The sequence below is a fragment of the Pyrgilauda ruficollis genome, unplaced genomic scaffold (assembly GCF_017590135.1).
Source record: "Pyrgilauda ruficollis isolate IOZ18807 unplaced genomic scaffold, ASM1759013v1 scaffold34, whole genome shotgun sequence".
In the NCBI taxonomy this organism is placed as follows: domain Eukaryota; kingdom Metazoa; phylum Chordata; class Aves; order Passeriformes; family Passeridae; genus Pyrgilauda; species Pyrgilauda ruficollis.
The window spans coordinates 5008000-5027621 of NW_024524822.1; the positions used below are offsets into that span (position 1 = coordinate 5008000).

Below are 19622 nucleotides of genomic sequence, written 5' to 3' on the forward strand. Positions count from 1 at the left end.
CTACTGCAGTACAAGACACAAAGACATATTTTCATATTAATTCAGCCCATTCTCTTCTGGGCTGTTCAGAAAATCTTGCTGCTGATATCGCTGGCCGGGCTGGAGCTGGGCTAGTGACAGCCTGGCCATTTCCTTCTGCCCCTGAGCAATTTTACCCTGACAAATATCAGATCTGCCTGACCTTGCAAGCAGCCAAAAATGCAATTTTCCTGTCTTCCCACTGGGAGGAAGAAGGTCTGTGCAGATTGTGGACATTCACAGCAGGCATGTTCTTCTTCTTTCCCTTTTAGGGACACCCTGGGATGCCAGGAGGAGTGGGTTTTCCTGGGATCCCTGGACCAACAGTAAGTAAAGGCTATCATCATCTTGTAACACCAAAACCTGGGCGTGCATGGGCTAAGTCAAGCAACAGTATTCCAATTTATTTGAGTTTGATACAAACCAGAGATTTGGGGAGAGGGATGGCACATGGGTGGGAGCAACATGGAAAGAGACACAAAAAAGCACAGTATTGTAAATCAAAGGCAACTCTGATGCTGGTGAGGGAGAGAGAATGATGCAACTGATTCTGTCTTATCAGAAGGCTAATTAATTACTTTATTATACTATACTATATACATTTCATCTAAACTGAATCTGCCAGGCACTCACTCTGCACACAACTGCACTCATCTCCTGACTCTCCCGTGACTGTCAGCAGACAGTTCCACACACACACCACTCTTGGCCCTAATAGGCCAAGGGAACAAAACATCTTCACTTTGGATAAACAATCTCTATACTGCATTCTACTTTGGCACAACACAGGCACAGCAAGTGATAATAATTGAGTTTTCCCTTTCTCTGAGGTTCAGAGAATGTGAATCTCAGAAATCCTTGGGAAGAATTGTGCCTTGCTTCTCTCTATGAAGAGAAATGTGACAACAGCACAGTGCTTAATTCAAAATTTTATATTCCTGAGGAGGGTTGCAAAAGTCACAATCCAGCCTCAATCTTTTGGCAGGACACAAGCTCCCTAGTTCAAGGTGTTCTGGGCTGGGAATGGTTGGCACTGTGGTGATATGTGATATAGTGATGTATCACAGTGATTTATCATGGTCATTTATCACAGTGACCATGGCATGCAGCGTGACCATCCTGCGTGGTCAAAGCCCCTGCTGGCATGAGAGGAGCAGCAGAGCAGCTCCCCCAGACAGACCCTCCATCTGGACAGGCTTGTCTGGCACACTGCAGCTGTGGCTGGAGCATGCAATCACCATGGAGGCAGATTTTAGCCTGGCTCCAGTTTCCCACAGATGTTCTTTAGATGTAGTTCGGGCTCTCCCAGCAGCACAAGTGCTGCTGAAGCCAACAAAAAGGCTGCCCTGGGTGGGTACAGGGAATGGATTTTGCTCAGTGTGTGAATTCCCACAGTGCTGGTAACTGGGAGGAAGATCACAGCAGTGAAATGCCCGGGAAGTGCCAAAGGTGTGGCCTCCAAATCAGGGTCAGCTGTGCCACTGCCAGGAGCTCAAGGATGCTCTGGGTGCATGGCTGCAGGCAGCTGGGCACAGACTGTGCAGTAACAAGTGAGTGGAGGTGAGAAAAAGAGAAAATCGGAGCTCAAGCAGCACCTCAGGGTGGCCCATCTCTGTCTGGAGCGCAGCAGTGACACCAGCCAGGTCCTTACAATAAAAGCAGCACGATGCCACACGCAGCCCCCAACACTGAGCTGCTCTGTGGCTCCTCGTGGAAGCACTTGCTGGTGACAGAACCCTACAGGCAGCTGCATATCAGTAGATGTCTCATTTTTAACAAATTCCCATCATGTTAGCTGCCACATGACTTGGGGACAGCTGGAGCATTGGGCTCCTCCTGCTCCAGGCCTGTGAGCACCCATGGCCAAGGCAGTTTCTGTGCTGTGGCAGAGAGCTCCAGCCCTGAGCACCGTCCCATGCACCACTAAATGTACCTTCAAGTGAAGCCAAATTTTGTCTGTCTTCACTGGGGCATAACAATAGAAAGAGCTGAGGCATCAGATCCAGGTGGAGATGCCAAAACCTCTCAGCAAAGCTCTGGGAGCTGAGACCGTCCCCAGGTCCTTCTGCTTCCTTCAGTTCCCTCTTCTCCTTCAGGCAAATAATAAGATCGTCCAAGTAAAATGTTTGCTCCACAACTGCATTTTAAAAAGTCATAATTCAATAAGCCAAACTTCCCCACAGAGCCAGTAAATCAAATAATCTCCTAATATCAAATCCCTACTCATTAAGTCCAGCTGTTTTTCCACCAAACATTCCTCATTTGCCTTTCAAGCCAGACCTGAGGCAGCAGTTGTTGTTTGTCCTAAACTGTTAAAATCTTTGAATGAGCCTTAGCAGTGATGGCTGATTAATTCAACAAGGGATGACTGGAAATGGGGAGCAAAGTCAATGGTAGGAAACTTTGCCCTTGGTTTTAGCTTCCTGAGGCTTGTCAATTCCTTTTTCCTCTTCTTACTCACTTCTTACTCTTCTTCATCTTTTCTGTTTATATACAGTTTTGGAAATAATATGTATATATAGGAATATTTAAGGTCACTTACCTTCCAAAGAGTTCACTGGAATTCCAGCAGGGTATCTAGCTATTCCCTCAACATTTTCCATTACAATGAATGTTTCTGTCCTTGTACTTTCATAAGCTGCTTGGGATAGGCTGAGACTTCCAGAGGAGATTCCAAATACCAGCTAAGGATTTCATTTCAGTACATGGTTATCATAAAAATCTCTGTAAAACAGGCATCTGACACATCCACTGCCTGTGCCAGTCACCACTGTCCTCACTACCAAAACTGAGATGTACTGTGATCACAAATACAGTTACAGTCAACTGACTTTTCCATTCTGAGTGAGAACAGCTCAGCATTTGTATCCTGAACTTACATGCCATGCACAAAAGCAAAATCTTCATAAATGGCAGTTATAGGAGCAGTAGGAAGATCACAGTCCAATTCTCTTCTGATCTGTTGTGGAATTTGCAGGGCTGACAGTTGGTAAGAGCTATTAACATGTAAACAGCCAAATTTGATGTGGAATGTTTGAGAGAGCAAGGAGTGAATGTGTCATTTTGAGGTTTTCTTTTCTGACAGCAGAAAGGCACTGACTTTAAATATCAGGTTAAAAAGCTGTGATACAGAATTAAGTCCTATTAAATAAATACGTCCTTTATTTTTTTACTCTGATAAATATTCTAGCAGGGGAAAAATAACTGGCTTTCTGCATTTTCTGTATGCACATTAATGAATCATATGTGTACCAATCCAGATTGAAAGAAAACCTGAAATCCTTCTTTTGTTGTGAGAACAGGATCATCCACAACACCATCAGTCCACTTTAAATTAGCACCTATCTGCCAGTATCAATATTTATGCAGCATTAACAGGGCAACAGTTACTTAAAGATAAAGTCAGTATTTGGCTGAAAAGATCAAACTTGGATACCCAAGATGAGGTGTCTGATTTTGTATTTGGACATCTAAAAACCAGATCCTGGTTATTATTATTTTTGAACAGATGCTGAGAAACAGCTGCTTTTAATAGATTCAGAGAGGATTCTGGATGTTCAACTTCTCTTCACATCACACCACTGACACAGATAACAGCCTGCAGGTCATTAAGCATACAAACCTTAGCCAGGATCTTTGGCCTAAATGTTCACAATCCAAAGACAATCCGTGACTTAAAAAAAAAAAAAAAAAAGGGCATTTATAGACAAGTGAAAATAGTGATGTTTTTAGCAAGTGTTTAATGAACCAATCTGCTGGTCACAGGTCTGCATGTGAGTCCCCTGCAGATCACATAGGAATGCAGGGTCCTACCAAGGCTGCTGCCTTCCTCATTTTGTGTCCTTTTTCCCCTTGCAGGGTCCAGCAGGAGCCCGGGGTGCACCAGGGATCCGAGGGGTGAAAGGCCGCAGGGTAAGCACTGTCCACGAGCTTTCATCCCTCTCCTCTTCCAGACACTGGAAAAATAACTTGCTGGTTTGGTCTGGGGATGTGAAATGAGCAGAAGTTGGGCAGCACCTCTGCAGACACACTTCTGCTGCGCATAAAGGTCCTTGGAACAAATCTTACCAGGGGAGTGGATGCAAGGGTGTGTAAGGGCAGGGGGGTGCCAGAGCAGAGGTTATCATGGAAGTGGTCCAGCCTGTCTTTTCCAACTATCTACCATGTCAAAATACAGTTTATGGATGCTTCTGGTGAGGATAAGATTTAGTTGCCTGAAATTGTGGGAAAGGGTGCAGGTAGAAAACCAGAACAGGTGCCTTTGTTGCTGTGGGAGAAAAAGTAGCTGAGATACGAAGTGTTGTGATATAACCAGAGGCAGATGAAGGAGGAAATGTTATGTCATGACACAGAATTAAGAGACAAGGCTGACAGAAATAGAGCTGGGCTGTTCTACCCATGTGTTCCCCTCCAGTCCCACAGGACTGACACCTCCCAGCAGGGCTCCACAGGCATGTGAGAAGGTGTGCTTTGCACTGTCAGTAGATCAAATTAAAAGCACATCCTCTGCCTTTCTAAGGACTTTTCCAGCCCTGATTTGAAGTGTACCACCCTGTGAGCACAGGTGACTCCTCACCCTGCCTGGCAAGAGCAGTCCCCAGCCTCGTGCTGGGTGCCACTGCCTGGCACCACTGGCAGTGCTGTGAGCTCACATTTCCCTCAAAAAAGAGCTCCCAGACACTCAGAGTCAGTCCTTGTGTGGCTCTCCCCGCCCTGTTTGGGTGACAGCCGACAGGACAATGACCTCTAGACCTGCCAAAGCTGCTTGTTTTCCTGCCTGTGACATCCAGTCCCCGTCCCACTGAGCTCTTCAATCTTTCTTCTCCAAGGGGATATTTATTGCAGGAGCATCCCTGCTTTGGATTGTTTTTCCTTGTCCAGCTGCTTTACAAAGTATTAATAGCGAGCACACATGAATTCTGCTGAAGGCCCCAACAACAACATATTTTGCATTTCTCCCTCCAAGGATCTGTTTCTGTGTTTCATTTCAATGGAGTAAACTATACATTTTACCTACTCCCATCTCTGCTTCTTCTGCAACTTCTGCTTGGGGGATTCAGGACAGCCAACAATTTTGTGTTTCCCTATGCCAGAGTGAATGTTTTCTTCAAATAGCTGGGACCAGCAAAAGAAAATGGAATAACCAACTAGGAATCTTTGTAACCAGGGAGTTATGTACCCTGGAACTGCTCTAAACTTTAAAATCACATCTAGAAGGATGCCAGTAACATCCAAGCTAGGCAGATATTTATCAGGGCTCATCTTTAACTTGTGACTGGGAAGAAGCTCCCGCTGCTCTGTGTTCCTTGGTGGGAAGGCCCATGGATTTCCCTCCCCAGGTCCACTTGCAGAGGGGCCCCTGGGGAGTGTGGTTCCTCTGTGCTGCCCAGCAGGGACTAACTGGGCTGCCTGGGACATCCATGATCATGCTGGATGAGAAACTGGAGGTGTTCCTTCATGGCAGGCTCTGAATGGATGGTGGAAAATATCCCAAGGTGAAACTGCAGCCCAGGGTTGAACAGGAAACACCTTCTGATGGATCCAGGCTGTGAATGTGAGGGCTCTTGGAGAGGTGGGTCCTCTCAGGGGATCAGGTGCTTTTGCCAGTGCCTTTAATGTTTGCAGTGACAAGAAAAAGAAGTCCTGGAACTGCCTCCTCCCAGCTGCCAGCCAGAGATCCATCCCCATCCCTGCCCCTGAGCTTCTCCTTTCAGCAGGCATGCACAGCAGCTGCAGTGTCTGGCTCTTGGGTTGTCCAAGATTCCCTCTCATAAACCTGCTTCAGCCTCTTACATTCATGCTGGCCTCCAGTCCTCAGCCCACAAGGACAGCTGGATTCAGCTCCCAAGACAGGAGGTTGCCTGGGACATCAGGGATTTGCCTTTGGCTGTAGCTGGATCCAGAGAGAGGGTGTCAAACCCTCCAGAGAAATCCTGTGGAACATCAGCTGCCACCAGCCCTGTCCATCCTCAGAATGACATATCATATAGCAGAGACCTTCAGCTGCATGGCCTGGCTTTACATTTCCTCTCCAGACGTTCAGTGCAGCAGGTCCTGTGCTGCTCACTCCCTCTGGACATGCCTCCACAGAGGGAGCCAGACTTCAAAGTGCATCCCAGCCCTGCAAACCAGGAATGCAGCAGTGGCTGTACCCTGACAGGCTGCAGTGCCTGCAGAAAGTCACCTCAGGATGTGCAGAGCATTGAGGCAGAAAGGAGGCAGTGCCTGGGGAAAAGGGAGCATTAAGGAATTGGTCTTGCCCTAAGGACACCAGTATTGAAGAGGGGTAAAACTCTGCCTAAAGCTCTACCAGCAAGGACTGAGCCTCTGGATCTGCTGCTGGTGCTCCTCCTCTCAGCTCCCACTGCTGGGCTGTGCTGTGGTGGAGATCTGCTGTTGTTTGAGCACTGCAGTGATTTCATCCATGCAGAATTTGTGAGGCAGAGAGATGCACTTTCTGAGATCCCCAGCAGGAAGGACAAACTTGGGCTTTGCTGTGAAATTCTACAGATTTCAGTGGATATGATGTAGGGGAGTCAGTATTGTAAGAACCAGCAGATCTCCTGCCTGGAGGATTTCTGGCTCAAATCTCTCTCATTCACATTTTCATTCTCTTCATACTCTCAGAAGATATTCCATGCACACAGCATCCTATATTTGCTCACTTGCTCCTGTGATTCCAGCTCTTGCTTTACCCAGGATGGGGAAATGATCCCCCAACTGTAATTTCAGCCATTACCCTATGTCTGTCCCAGCTTACAGAAGGGATGTAATTCAATTCAGAGTGGAAACATGAATGCAGCCCCTGCCAGATGTTTGTGGATTCCATGAGCTCTGTTTGTGGATGCTTCATTAAAGTTATTCTGCTTTTGAAGGAAACGTAAATAGCAAATATGGTTTTGATTGTAAAGAACAATGGAGACTTTTTGGGGTCTGCATTTATGTTGTGATAGCTTTTATAGTGTCAAAGATATGTATATTCTAAAAAGAAAAGCTTTTTTTAAATTGTAGCCTTCTTTTTAGTCCTGACAGAGCATTGTTCCTTCACAACTCTTTGTTTATTCCACCAAACTGATACTGAACAATCTTCCTCAAATGTTATTTCCTTTCTAGTCTTCCCTAAGGAGAAGAAACTTGGACATGCGAGCCCAGGCTCATTTCCCTTCATCTGTACTCAGTGTAGCACTTGGATATGTGCTTAACATCCAGCTAGTGACAGCTATGTACATGCTTAAACCTAATTATTTAACCAAATCAAGGTTTAAATCTGGAGGCAGTTGGTCCAACAAGCCCCTCACCCTATGTCACTTAAATCCTAAAGCACATTTCTGCTCCTCACAGCAGGAAAATGTGTGGTCTCCTAAGGATAATGTCACCAAAAAGACTGGGATTCTCTATGAAAGGCTGAGTATCAACCAGAGGCATGATTTTGTAACTCACATTATAAAGCTGCACCTGAAATCCTGCTGTAAAGTGCCTTACCTTGCCCTGTTCTCCTGGCCAAGGTGCCTGTCACTGTTTCTAGAATTTTATCCTCTCACTGCTGGGTTCTGGCTCAGGTGATACAGGGCAGCTTTTGAAATCCCAAAGCACATTTCTCTTTTCCACTGTGCCATTCATTCATCCAGCTCCTGCACCAGCTGCTGCCCAGGTAAATCCAAGGAAAGGGGAGCACATCTGCACTCCAGGCCCTTTGCTGCTCCATGCCAGAGGGAAGGAATTGCTGCCTCTGCCACTTGGACCCAATGATCTCCAGCATCACCAACTGCAGGAATTTATAAATGCCAGGGATTTGTAAAGTGGTGTTATCTAAGCAAACCTGAAAATATTTGCCTTTCCAAGCCCAGCTGAGTTGTTGTTCATGGAGAAGTGGAAGGTTATTGTTCTGCTTCCAAGGATCTTTCTAGTTGACTGAGAAAGCCTTAGAAGTGTTTGAGGAAAAGCTCTTTCCAGATCCGTGGCCAGGGATGTCTCCCTTTGGCTTCACTCAAGGCATCTGCTTGCTTTTTTGTTTGGCCAGGCTGTGATAGCAAAATATCAATATTTGGATAACTGGGTAAGGAAGGAGCTTTGGTTTTCTGGGAAGGAGCTACTGACTGCTGCTTCATGCTGCTGTTGAGAGGCTGGTCACTGTCTGTCTGAGCTCTGAGTTGGTGTTTAACAGCAGGAAATGCAGCACTGCTCTGCAGAAACACCTTGTTGAGTACACAGTTCTGCAGGAGCATTGTCTGCTTTAGCAGCAGGATACATCACAATTGCCTCACCTGGACTGGCAAAGCCTGGAGCTGGGTTCCCCTGCCTTTCTGAGCTGTCACCTCCAGCCACCGTGGGAGCCCTTGTTTAGCCTGGGGTTTCTGAGCACTGCTCGGTGTGGCTGAGCACAGGGAAATGCTGTCCTGGCCTGCACTGAGGGTCCAAGGGGAGCCCAGGGCTGTGCTCAGCCCTGCTTGCAAGGCCAATCTGCCAGATCTGCAGGGGGAAGGCAACTTGAGGTCTTCTGAGGAGCCTTGAGGCTCTTGGCTTTGGGTTGCACCCTGGAGAGCTGCCAGGACCTCACTCACTCATCTCTAGCCAGTGTTGTCAGTAAAAGAGAGTTTTAAAAATTTAACTAATTGACTAAATGTAGCTTTTCCTGTCAGGGTGGATTAGGGGAAGCCTTTATGCCAGGTTTCAGCCCAGGAGGCCAGAGAAGATGAAGCTTGTGTTTGAGAATAGAGTGTCATTTTCTCCTTCTTCAGGCCAGACGCCAATGGGATGTGCTGTGATGGGATTAGGCAGGTGACTGCTGTGAAGGGAGATTGCCCTGGCAGATCCTGCCGTGCTGGTGACAGGGCTCTGCTGGAAGAGATGAGGATTCTGTAAACACCTCCCCAGCCAGCCAGCCAGCCCTGGTGAGAGCCACAGCCATCACTGAGGGCACCCAACAGCCTCCACCCAGCTTAGAGCAGCCCCTGCACTGGCAAAGGGGCTGGGCAGGGCAGGACAGGCTGCAGAAGATGGGTCTGGAGGGGCCAGACTCATTCCAGTTTCCTTCCCAATGCTAACCCAGGTCATCACTGTAATTCCCATGTCCCACTTGCTTCTGATCCCTGTTCCCTCTTCCAGGCCTGAGCTAAGGAATCCTTGCCCTCTGCACATCCTCCCCCTGCTTCACTAGCAGCTCACCACATCATCTCAGACAGTAAAGATGTAACTGCGCAAAATATCCAAGAGGCTGCTCAAAGAAGAGGGGAACAGTTTGTTTTCCAGGGAGGAGGAGCATTTGGTTGTGGAGGGTGCTTTCCCAGAGTGCCAACGTGGTGCCCATGCTGACACCTCCCTTCCAGCGCAGCTCTGGGTATCTGTGGGCCTCCAAGCCTCCAAGGTGCCTCCAGCCCTGCTCTTCCACCACCCCCAGTAACAGGCCTGTCTGACTCGAGCTGTCAGTACCCAGCTTTTAAGTGACCTTCTGGTCTTTGTCATTGTGCTTTGAGGTTTATAGGGACATGGATTAATAAAACTTTTGGTCTTTACTGCTCTCTGATCTAGGGGCCAGCATGAGCCACAGCACTTGGGGTGTTGGGCTGGTGAGAGGTGCTGTGACATTTGTGCAGCACAGCCCCAGCTGTGAAACACCCCTTGTGTTGTGGGGATCCCATCTGGGGCACAGCCCTCTGTCTGTCTGTCTGTCTGTCTGTCCTGGAGGCCAGGCTGAGCATTCTTCAGAGCTGTGCCATACCGGCAGTGCAATACAGGCCCTTGGTTATTCAGTCTCTGCTCCTCTGAGCAGCACAGGGCTTTGCCAAGCTCAGTAGGAGTTTTTGCATTATTTTATATTGACAATGTTTGCCTGCTGTAATAATTTGGCTGGGGTTCCTATACATTTCTGCTGTACACTGCTTTTCTTTGTGAGTCTCTCTCTTTGCCTGTCATCCTGGAGTTGCTTTTCTAACACACTGGCTCCCTAGCCCTGTTATTACTTTTGGCACTGGGTTTGCATCCCGATTAAGCACATTGGCTCCTGTTTTCCCTTTCTGCATTGGCCAGCTCTCAGAATTCCTCTTACCACTACGTTCTAGCACCGCTCTGTGCTTTTATTTATTATTTATACTGCAGTACTGCCTGAGTGTCCTAACTGAGCTCATGAACTGATTATGAACATGATGTCTGTTAATAAAGTCTCTTCATATGCCCTTTTTTAACTCTTTTCCTTCACTGTGGCTCTTTATTCTCTATCTGTGTGACACACTGGTCTCTGGGGGTCAAATGGTGTAGAGGGTTGTGTGTTCAGCTTCCCTTGAAAGATAGATGGTCTTTAAAGTCCCTTTCAACTGAACCATTTTTTCTGTGATTCTCTGATCATATCCTTACCTTCTTCCCAGGACTCTCCTCACTTGGAACCCTCTAAAAGAACAAGGATACCCCTTCCTCAGTGATGCCCAAGCTATACCATGAACTGCTTATTTAATTTTAGCTGCTCACACCTGCTCATTTGCAGCAGGGTGTGTGTCCCACACACCTCCTGAGGCCCCTGTGCCCACCTCATACTTACACACCCAGGAGCAGATCCAGGCATGGCACCAGACCCTCCCCACCTCCACATGCACCAGCACCTGCCTGGTCCTTAACAGCAGCCAGATCTTTAAACATCACTCAGCTGTAGCTGAGGCCTTGGTGTTCAGCTGCCAGCAAATACAACTTTCCCTTTGGGAGGAGTTTGGGGCCCAATGTGAAGGTACTGCACAGTGGGGGTTGTGCACCTCTATACCACCACTGTGAGCATGTGACAGTGTGGTGTGGCAAGGGTTAAGGGCAAAGGTGTTGGAAAAGCAAGGTTTCTAGGAAGGAAAAGTTTGCTGTCAATAAGGCTGGAACTGCAGGTTTGTCTGTGCATTGCAAAAGTGTTGTCATGTAACCATTGTCTGAAAATAAGGCTGTTCCTAGCCTGCTTTTCTCCTCTGGCTTGGGTCAGTGGTTGGTAGTTGGTTTAACAGGAATAAAAAGTGCTGTGTGCTGGTAACAGTGAGAAATGAGGCAACAAAACACAGAAAGAAACTTTTTAGTCCTGGGCTCTGAGCTGCTGTGCTCAACCCAAGCAGGTATAAGTTGGCTAAGCCAGGATTGATCTCATGGACTGTCCTGGTGGCCAAGGCTAAAGAGACAGCTGGATTTTCCAGTGAGCCATATCCTCTGTGTTCTTATTTTTGCCTCTCTTTGCCTCCTTCTAGGGTGCCAGAGGGCCTGATGGACCCGTGGGCGAGCCAGGGGCGCGAGGTGTCAAGGTGAGTGCCAAGGCTGCTCTCAGCTCTGCTGTGAAATGCTCTGGGCAGGATCAAGGTCACATCCTCCTCCAGGAACAGGGATGTTCAATTGTTCCATGAGGATCAACCAGCAGGGATGAGTCTGTCTTTCACCCAGAGTAAAATCTATCCAGCATTGGTATCAGGACCCTTGCCCACACTCCCAGCTGGTTGGGTGTTCCTTGGGCCATGATCCCAGGTATTTGGCCTCTCAAAAGCTGCAGGGAAAGGAAGGGAAAGGGAAATTTGATGCATAAAAATGCAAGAGCAGATGGGTTGGGGCAGAAGAGCATCACCAACAGCTTGTGCTGCTGCTGGATGTCTTTGTCTCTTTGTTTCACAGGGCCGACCAGGGGAGCCAGGCAGGGCAGGCCCAGATGGGCTGCAGGTATGTCCTCTGTGAGAGCCAGAGCTGCCAGCCCTGGGGACACCCACATGTCCTCAGAGCACCACGGGTGAGTCAGCACATCCCCAGGTGATAATTGCTCTGTGTGTCCACAGGGCAAGATGGGGGAGACTGGGGAGACCGGAGCACGCGGCTTCCCGGTAAGTGTCCATGCCTTCTACTTCCTTTCATAGCCTCAAGCCCTTAAGTTTTGAGTCCTGGTCCAGGGGGAAGAATCTGGGCCCTATCTCACACTTGCAGGGCTGCCTCTCCCCTCCTGTCACTGGAGCACTTTGGAGGTGCACATTTCTGCTGAGAAATGTGAAGGATTGCTGCTGGGTTGGAGCTGACCCTGGTGCTTTTAATTTTTCTAGGGTATCCAGGGACCTTCTGGACCTCCGGGAGCAAAAGGGGCTCCAGGCGACCCGGCAAGTTTCTTATCACTCTCTCTCCATCTGTCCTTCCTTGTACACAAACACTTGATTTCTTTCTTTGTATGTCTGTTCTCCACCACTTATCCCATTCCCAGCTTCTCTGTCCTTGCCACCTCCAAGGTGGTCAGAGATGTGAAAGGCTTGGCTAGAGTCTTAGGAGCCATAAGGAAAGACAAGGTCAGACCCCTGGAAAGCCAAAGGGAGCCATGGATCTACCAGGGAGAGCGTAGGATACAGCCTGGGGTGGGTTTTGGAAGGAAAGGTAGGAAAGAAGGGCAAGGTTGGGTCTGGGACAGGGTCAGATGTAACAGGAGGAGTTGGAGTGTAGGTGAAGTGGAAGCAGGAGCAGGAGGGAGGCTGATGGTGTCAGAACTGAGCCCACAGCTGTGGGGGAGTCCCTGGGGAAAGACAGACCTCAAGAGGGCCAGCAGTGCTGGACTGTGAAGGGAGAGAGTAAACCAGACATTTTCAGATTAGCCACTGCAGTTGTTTCAGATGGCAGCCAGGAGGAGGAAGGTCTTCTGAGCTCTTTGCCTGCTAAGGTGCCTGAGCACACCCACTGCTGGCCTCCCCATCCCACTAGCCAAATCTTGCGCAGTGAGAACTCCTCTGAGATGTGGGAGGGAACTGGAGTTTTATCTTACAGACCATGGAAGTGATGGCCCTTCACAAATGAAAAGAGCCTTGTGTCTCTATTTTGCAGGGTCCCCAAGGACCACAGGGGCCACCCGGGCCTTTGGGAGAAATGGGTCACAAGGTAGGTCAGATCTTTGTTGCTGTTTGCTTTCCCCTACCATCAGGAGTGCAGGACTGAGGGAGGAGTGAACGTGCAGGGGAACTTCCCTCCACACCTTGCAGTGTGGAACGAGCAGGAAGGATTTCCCTGAAGTCTGACAGTCAGCTTCCAAAACAAACAGTGAAAATCAGAAATTTGAGCACCCCTTCCATCACAGGCCACGGACACCCAGCTGCTGGAAGTGCAGGCCCATCTTCTCAACAGAAGACACATTTCAAAGGTGACCACGGCAGGGACCAGCTTTTTGCACCAAGGTGCGGCATCAGGGAGCCAATACAAGCACAATTCAGACTGAGTACCAGTCTTTCTCTCTCTCTGTGACACACACAGGTTTGCCAGCCCGCCCAGATGGCCGAGGCAGCCCCAGCAGAGGCCGAGGCAGCCAGTGCAGGAAGCTCAGAGACGCCTTTGCTGCTGACGGTGCTGCTGGGCTGTGGTTGCCATGAAGCAGTGATACAAACACACCAAAACCGACCAGCAGCCGCCAAACACTGCCCCAATGGAGTGCAGGGGATGCCTGCATGGTTTCCCCCAACTCCTCTGCACTTCTGGCTTTATTTACTCCTCTTAAAATAATACAGTCTTGGCTCTTTCTATCACGTGTGCCAGTGCCCCTTGCACAGCTCCTTTCTGTAGGTCCTGAGCTGTAACACAGACGTGAAGGTGGCTTTGAATGCAGTCTATGCAAAGTGTGTGAGTCATGAAAGTTTCCATTCTCATGGCTGCTGGACTGGATGGAGCGAGCTCTCAGCATGGTAAACCACACTGGGGAGCTGGAAAGCTCTACTGAGCCACTCTGGATGCTGCCAACCAAGAAAGTACAGACCTTCATTCAAATCTGTAACTCTTCCAGGAGCCTTTCTCTGCACTGGCACCTCTGGAGAAACCAAAGCAGAATTTTTGCTTTCATTGGAGCTTGAATTTTCTCATTGCGTGACATGAGCGTTTGTTCACAAACCCAACACACACCCTGCTCCCTCCTCTGCTTGAATCCATTTCAGCAAGCCAGGAACTGGCTTTATTCCCTGGGTAGCTCCCTTGACTATGTGCTCTTTTTTCCTTTATTCCCAACTGTAAAGAGAAGGGAGATTGTTGTCTGGAATGCAAATATCATAAGTAAATAAACCACTAAAATCCTTTAAAGAGAAGCTTTACTGTCCCATCTTTGGGCTTGTTTTACAGACTCTCATTGCCCACGCTTCTCAGAGGTAGCAAAAAATGTACAGAGATGAAAGCTCCCAATAGATCTTGGTACTAAAGATAGTGAATGGCTGTGACCCCCCTCTCAGGGGCTGCACATGGAGCTGGACTGAGTGAGAACAGTTTGCAAGGTCATTCTCACATCTTCCATCATTCTATCTTAATTCCCATCTTTTCCCAGGTCATGCACTCATTTTTGGCTCTCTGAGGGATGCCAAACCCCTCTACCACAGTCTGTGCTCACACGAGAGCGAGGAACTTTCTCTCAGCCAGTCCAGCCTGGGCTGGGGTTTTCTGGTCTGAGCCTTGGCCTTTGGATATCTGCTGGCCCTGTACAGCCAGAGACAGCTGGCTGATGGATGTCAAGGCTAATCTGGCCAAAAATTGTGCTGGAGGGCTCAGTGTCACCTTGCTGCCCTCAGCTCCCTTTAGCTGCCCCTGCCTGTCGGGGAATGGGGGGCAAAGGCTCAGCTGGAAGATGTGGGGCAGCTTCCCCTCCTCAGAAGGAGCCTCTTGGTGCAGAGGATTTGCTCACACAGGTGCAAATGGACAGGTGAGGCTGCAGGGAGCAAGAGCAAGAGCACAGCCAAACATTTCTGTTACCCACTGCACCAGCCCAGCCTGCTGGACCCTTGCAAAGAGCTTCCAAGCCTAATTCCGGACTTTTCCCTTCCATCCCAGCTGCTTCCAGTGCTGCTCCCTGGTGGGGTTACTAACCTTAGAAAGCAGAGGGATTGGAAGGAGCAGAGAAAGGTGCTTGGCAGAGGAGGCTGGGGAGAGGGGAGGTGTGAGAGCTGATCAGAGCCCTCCCAGAGCCCAGGCACTCAGGAGGGGCCTCTTTGATGCTGTGGACCCCGAGCCAGCTCCAGGGAGGTAATTGCATTGCAACCAGGGCTTGGCTGTCCCAGGAGAGCTCTGCTAAAGGAGTTATGTCTTTGATCTTGCTTTCTGCTTTGTTACAATGGGTTTTTTCATTATCTTGTTGGGGTTTTTTTTCTCCCAGGGACCGCCAGGCTCAATGGGACAACCTGGTCTTGCAGGTGAACCTGGCATGAAGGTAAGAAAAACCCTGAGTGCAGTTTCTCTGTCAGACTGGGGAGATAAATGGCAACTTGTGTTCCTGAAGGACTGAGTGACATTGCAGGTTTACCCTCCAGCATCCAAAGCAGATAGTGCATTGAATAAAAGATAAAGTTTAAAAAACCTAAAACTGGGTTAATTTTAGCCCTTTTTACAAATTTCTGAGCCCCATCCTGAGGGAGAGGCTGGGGAGAAGCCCCATCCCAGGGATCTTGTGCCTCAAGAGCTGTGAAGGGCCTTGGAAATGAAGCTCAACTCTTTGCAGATCCAAAATCTCAACGGAGAGAGGAGTCCTTGAGACTCAGAGATCCAGGCAGCTTCTAATTCGAAACCAGAAGAGTCTTAGGAAGGTCTCAGACTTAAAAATACCCTCAGACAAGGTCTTGCCACAGTTTCCAAGGCTCAGCTCTCTGGGGACTGAACTCCTCTGATGGTTAAGGGGGAAGGGTGCCCTGCTGCAGACCATGAATGCACCTTCTTGTCGACATAAAAGCCATCTCTTTGTTTGAGTAAAAACCCAATGCTGGGCAGCTCAGAGGGGGTTTTATTTAATCCTAACCCACTTGGTCTGAACATTTGCTCTTGTGAGCAGAGCTTTTGAACAAACTCTATGTGTGGATTAAATGCAATTTCCTCTGTGCTGCTCTTCACTCCACCCCCCACCCCATCCTTTGCCATGTTTTCCTTGGCAAATCTTCTGACACTTCACTGGAGCTACCGTGTCTTTGGCATCCTGATACTGCAGGAGTCTTTCAGCTCCAGTGCTCCTGGCTGGCTCTCCTTGGGTCAGGACATGATGATTTGCACAGACTCCCCTTGACCTGCTGGCCTTGCTGGGAAGCTGTGGAGTGAGAGTCCCATCGTGCTCCATCTCCAAGCTGGAAGGAGCTGGACCAAGACTGGTCTGTGCAGAGCAGTTTGCTGTGGGATGAGGTTTATGGATATCTCGAACCTTTTCCCCTTGAATGCTCTGCATTTCCTGAGCTCTCTGCATGCAGAGCAGCTTGCTTGGATGGGCACACCTGGGATGAAGCTGCCCTATGGCCATCCTACCCCCAGTGCCACGTTGGCAAGATCCATTTGTTTGCCAGCTCCTTCTGTTCACTCATTTAACTGCTATCAAAGATTCAGGTTCTTCTGGAACTGGGCTGAAAAGAGCTGTTGGGTTTTTTTCTCCCTCACTCTGGTCACCACACCACATTGCACCCACCCTGCTGCTTGTCTGGGAAGGACCATGCCAGAGAATTCCTTCTGGATCTGCAGCTTCAGACAGCTCAGACCCCCTGTGACCCTGTCCTGTCCATCTTTGCATCATTGCAACAGAGCCTGTGAGATGTGTCCTTCTTTGCTGCCCCTGTGCTGGGCCTTTGAACCCCCTTTGGAAACTCAGCTGAAGGTGTTTGTGTGGGAGAAGGAAAGAAATAGACAAAATGAGGAGTGCAATGGGAAGTACTTCCCGCTCCCTCAGTGTCAGTAACCAGCTTGTCTCTCTGTCTGTGCTTCCTTCCTTTTAGGGTGATCCTGGCCAGCTAGGAATCCCTGGAGAGCAAGGTCTCGTTGGCCAAAGAGTGAGTATGGCCACCTTCTGTGCCTCATCAGTTCCCAGAGGTTCTGTCCTTGCTGTCCCACAGGCTGGACAGGCTGACCCTGTTCTCTGCTTCCCGTAACTCTCCCAGCCCCTGCTCCTTCTGCAGGTGGGGGAAGCACCTTCCCCACAGAGCCATCAGCCCGAGCTCAGCAGTGTCTGGGAGCCTCTCAGACTCAGGGACAGCGAGTGTGAAAGGGGCAGTGTGGGGGCAGAGGTGGAACAGAGCCCTCCTGTTTGCCAGGGCTGTGTCCGTGCACGCGGGAGCAGCGGCAGCTTTAGCAGGGAAACACTGGACACACTGTGCAGGCATGGCAGGGGGGTGAATGCATGGATTGAGGCTGGCAGGGGCTCTGTCCCTTCCCAGGACCGAGGTCAGCTGCTGGAGCAGGATGAGGAAGGCCCAGGTTAAGTGAATCCAGACTGAGCTCCTTTTCCCACAGCGGGTCCGTGGAGGAGAAACTGTGGCTCAGAATAGAGCAGGAGGCTGAATTCCTGCCCTTGCTCCAGGAAGACCTTGTTCAGCATTAGGGTATGAGATAGGACATGTGTTAGAGTGCAGGGCTGGGCTCCCATCACTGCAGGCTGGCTGCTGCTGTGAGCCAGCTGCAGGAAGCTCAGGGAAAAGCACATTTAGGCACAGCCTTATGGTGTTTGCTTCTGTCCACAGGGAGAACCTGGGCTGGAAGGGGACAGCGGGCAGCTCGGGCCAGATGGGATCAAGGTAAAACTCACTCCATGGAATTCCAGCTCCCACACACATCCCTGTGCACTCAGGTCCCTGTGATTCCCAGAGCCAGGATGAGGCTGAGGGGATTAATGGGTCCTCTGTGGAATAAACCTTTGCCCTGCAATCTCTAAGGGCTTTTTTCTGCAGCACACATAACAAACCCCTCCTGTTTCACTCCTCTACCCACGTTCTTTGGCATCTGATCAGATCTCCAGAAAGGTCAAGTTCTTCAAAATCTGGTTTCCAACAATTTGTCTGTTTTATTTGAGTCTTTACAGATCAAATTTCCAACTAATCAGGAATTCCTGGGCCTGGCAAGGGAAATCAAAGATTGTCCATCACTCTCCCCTGCACCACTGACCAGAGCAATGTTAGAGAGTAAAGAAACCAGATCCCCTTCCCTTGGCAGAGCCCCAGGATCTCACTCAGGGTTTTCTCTGTCTCTCACTGCTGGGAGTTTGCTACCTTGCCCTTGGAACAGGGCTCTGATTCCTGTCCCTGCACAGCCAGCCTTTCCAAACAGGCCAACAATTTTGTTCCATGGAAAGAAAGAGCAGCCCATCCCACAACAATGCAGTTTATTGCTTCTTTCTAGTTAAACTATTTGCCATGTGTCTCTACTTCTGCTTATCTCTGAATGTTGGACCAAAAATCTCTTCCTTAAGGACAGTCAAGGCTTCTGTATTCTCTTGCACTGCTGGCTGTGCCCAGGAGCTCTTGAACCAAAGCAGCTCTTTCCATCCCAAATGTGTCTCTGGACACTTAAGCAGATGTGTTTGTGCTCTTTAACCAGATGGGATCTTGTTGAGCTCTCCCAACACAGGTGCAAGAGGAAAATTGTTCAGTTCAAGGCTGCTTGGCTGCACATGTTTCTTTCAGTACAAAACTGGCCTTTATCATTGTCTCCACATAATTTTGAGTGGTAGTATTGAATAATACAAAATATTTACAATATTGTATTTATTTTGATAAAAGAAAAGCAGCTATAAATTTACTTCTTACACTTCTATGATTATATTTCTGCTCTATGTTCCAGTTGGTCGATCTTGCCAAATACTGAAATTTTATTATCTGCCAGATTTTTTCATAAATTTCAATGACAGGTTTCACCAGGGGGGCTTTAAGTGGGTATTGGGAAAATTTCTTCACTGAAAGGGTGTCCAAGCATCATAACAGGAAATGGTGGAGTCACTATCCCTACAAGTGACACCTGGGGACATGGTTCAGTGGTGGACTTGTCAGTGCTGGGTTGAAGTTTGGATTAATTCATCTTAAACATCTTTTCCAACTCAAATGATTCTTTGATTCTGTGATTCTGTAATTGTCAGAGCAGTGATTTGACAGCATACCCACTGCTCAGGCCATGGATCCTTTACAGGGCACAGTGACACAGTTTCACAGAGTGTTTATTGGAGCCCTGGGCTGATTTCTGTTTGGCAGCAGGAGCTGAGCAGCTGCTCCAGACAAACCCATCCTGTTAAAAGTCTTTCAGCATCCCAAGCTCAGGGCTTCTGGATGAGGCAAGGGAGACTTTCAAATCTTGTCTGCCTGCCTCATTCATGTGGGAGGTTCAGGCCTTATTGCAGGAGAAGCAAAGGGGTTCAGGTTACTCTGTGTAATGGGGGAGTTCTTTCTCCTTCAGCCAAGAGATTTTAAAGAAAAGAAACCTGGGTTTGCTCTTTTTTTAAATGTCAAGTGTATTATGACTCATCCTCATTCATCCCTTTTCTTGCAGGCTCTTTTCCTCTCAGACTCCTGAAATATTAATTATGTGGTGGGGTTTTCCCTCGCAAGAGCTTTGAACAGTGACCCATGTGTTGTGTGGGTATAAAAACCTCCCACCCTCCTCTCTTCCACAGGGAGACAAAGGAGAGCAAGGCCCAGAAGGAGAGAGAGGAGAAAAAGGCAGTGAAGGGCTGAAGGGAAAGGAAGGACCTCCAGGATATCCCGGCATCCCAGGTGTCCGAGTGAGTCTGTGAAACCAGCCCTTGCTGACCCCTGGCTTCCCTGCTGGCCTGAGTTTGTGACCCAGGCCACTGCTCAGGGCAGGAGCTCCCCTGGGCTGTAACTTGTCCTAAACATTATGGTAAAACGTGCTGTTTTCATGACAAACCA

At 48.9% G+C, this 19622-nt stretch overlaps 1 protein-coding gene across 1 annotated transcript in view; it reads left to right on the plus strand.

Annotated features, from left to right (window-relative positions):
• COL27A1 (collagen type XXVII alpha 1 chain) overlaps window positions 1-19622 on the plus strand; it is a 141769-nt gene that overhangs the window by 87578 nt on the left and 34569 nt on the right. Inside the window, exons 27-37 of the mRNA XM_041475181.1 lie at window positions 291-344; window positions 3877-3930; window positions 11226-11279; window positions 11641-11685; window positions 11799-11843; window positions 12057-12110; window positions 12820-12873; window positions 15116-15169; window positions 16707-16760; window positions 17448-17501; window positions 19367-19474. Coding sequence (XP_041331115.1) covers window positions 291-344; window positions 3877-3930; window positions 11226-11279; window positions 11641-11685; window positions 11799-11843; window positions 12057-12110; window positions 12820-12873; window positions 15116-15169; window positions 16707-16760; window positions 17448-17501; window positions 19367-19474 — 630 coding nt within the window. The remainder of the gene's footprint in view (window positions 1-290; window positions 345-3876; window positions 3931-11225; window positions 11280-11640; window positions 11686-11798; window positions 11844-12056; window positions 12111-12819; window positions 12874-15115; window positions 15170-16706; window positions 16761-17447; window positions 17502-19366; window positions 19475-19622) is intronic.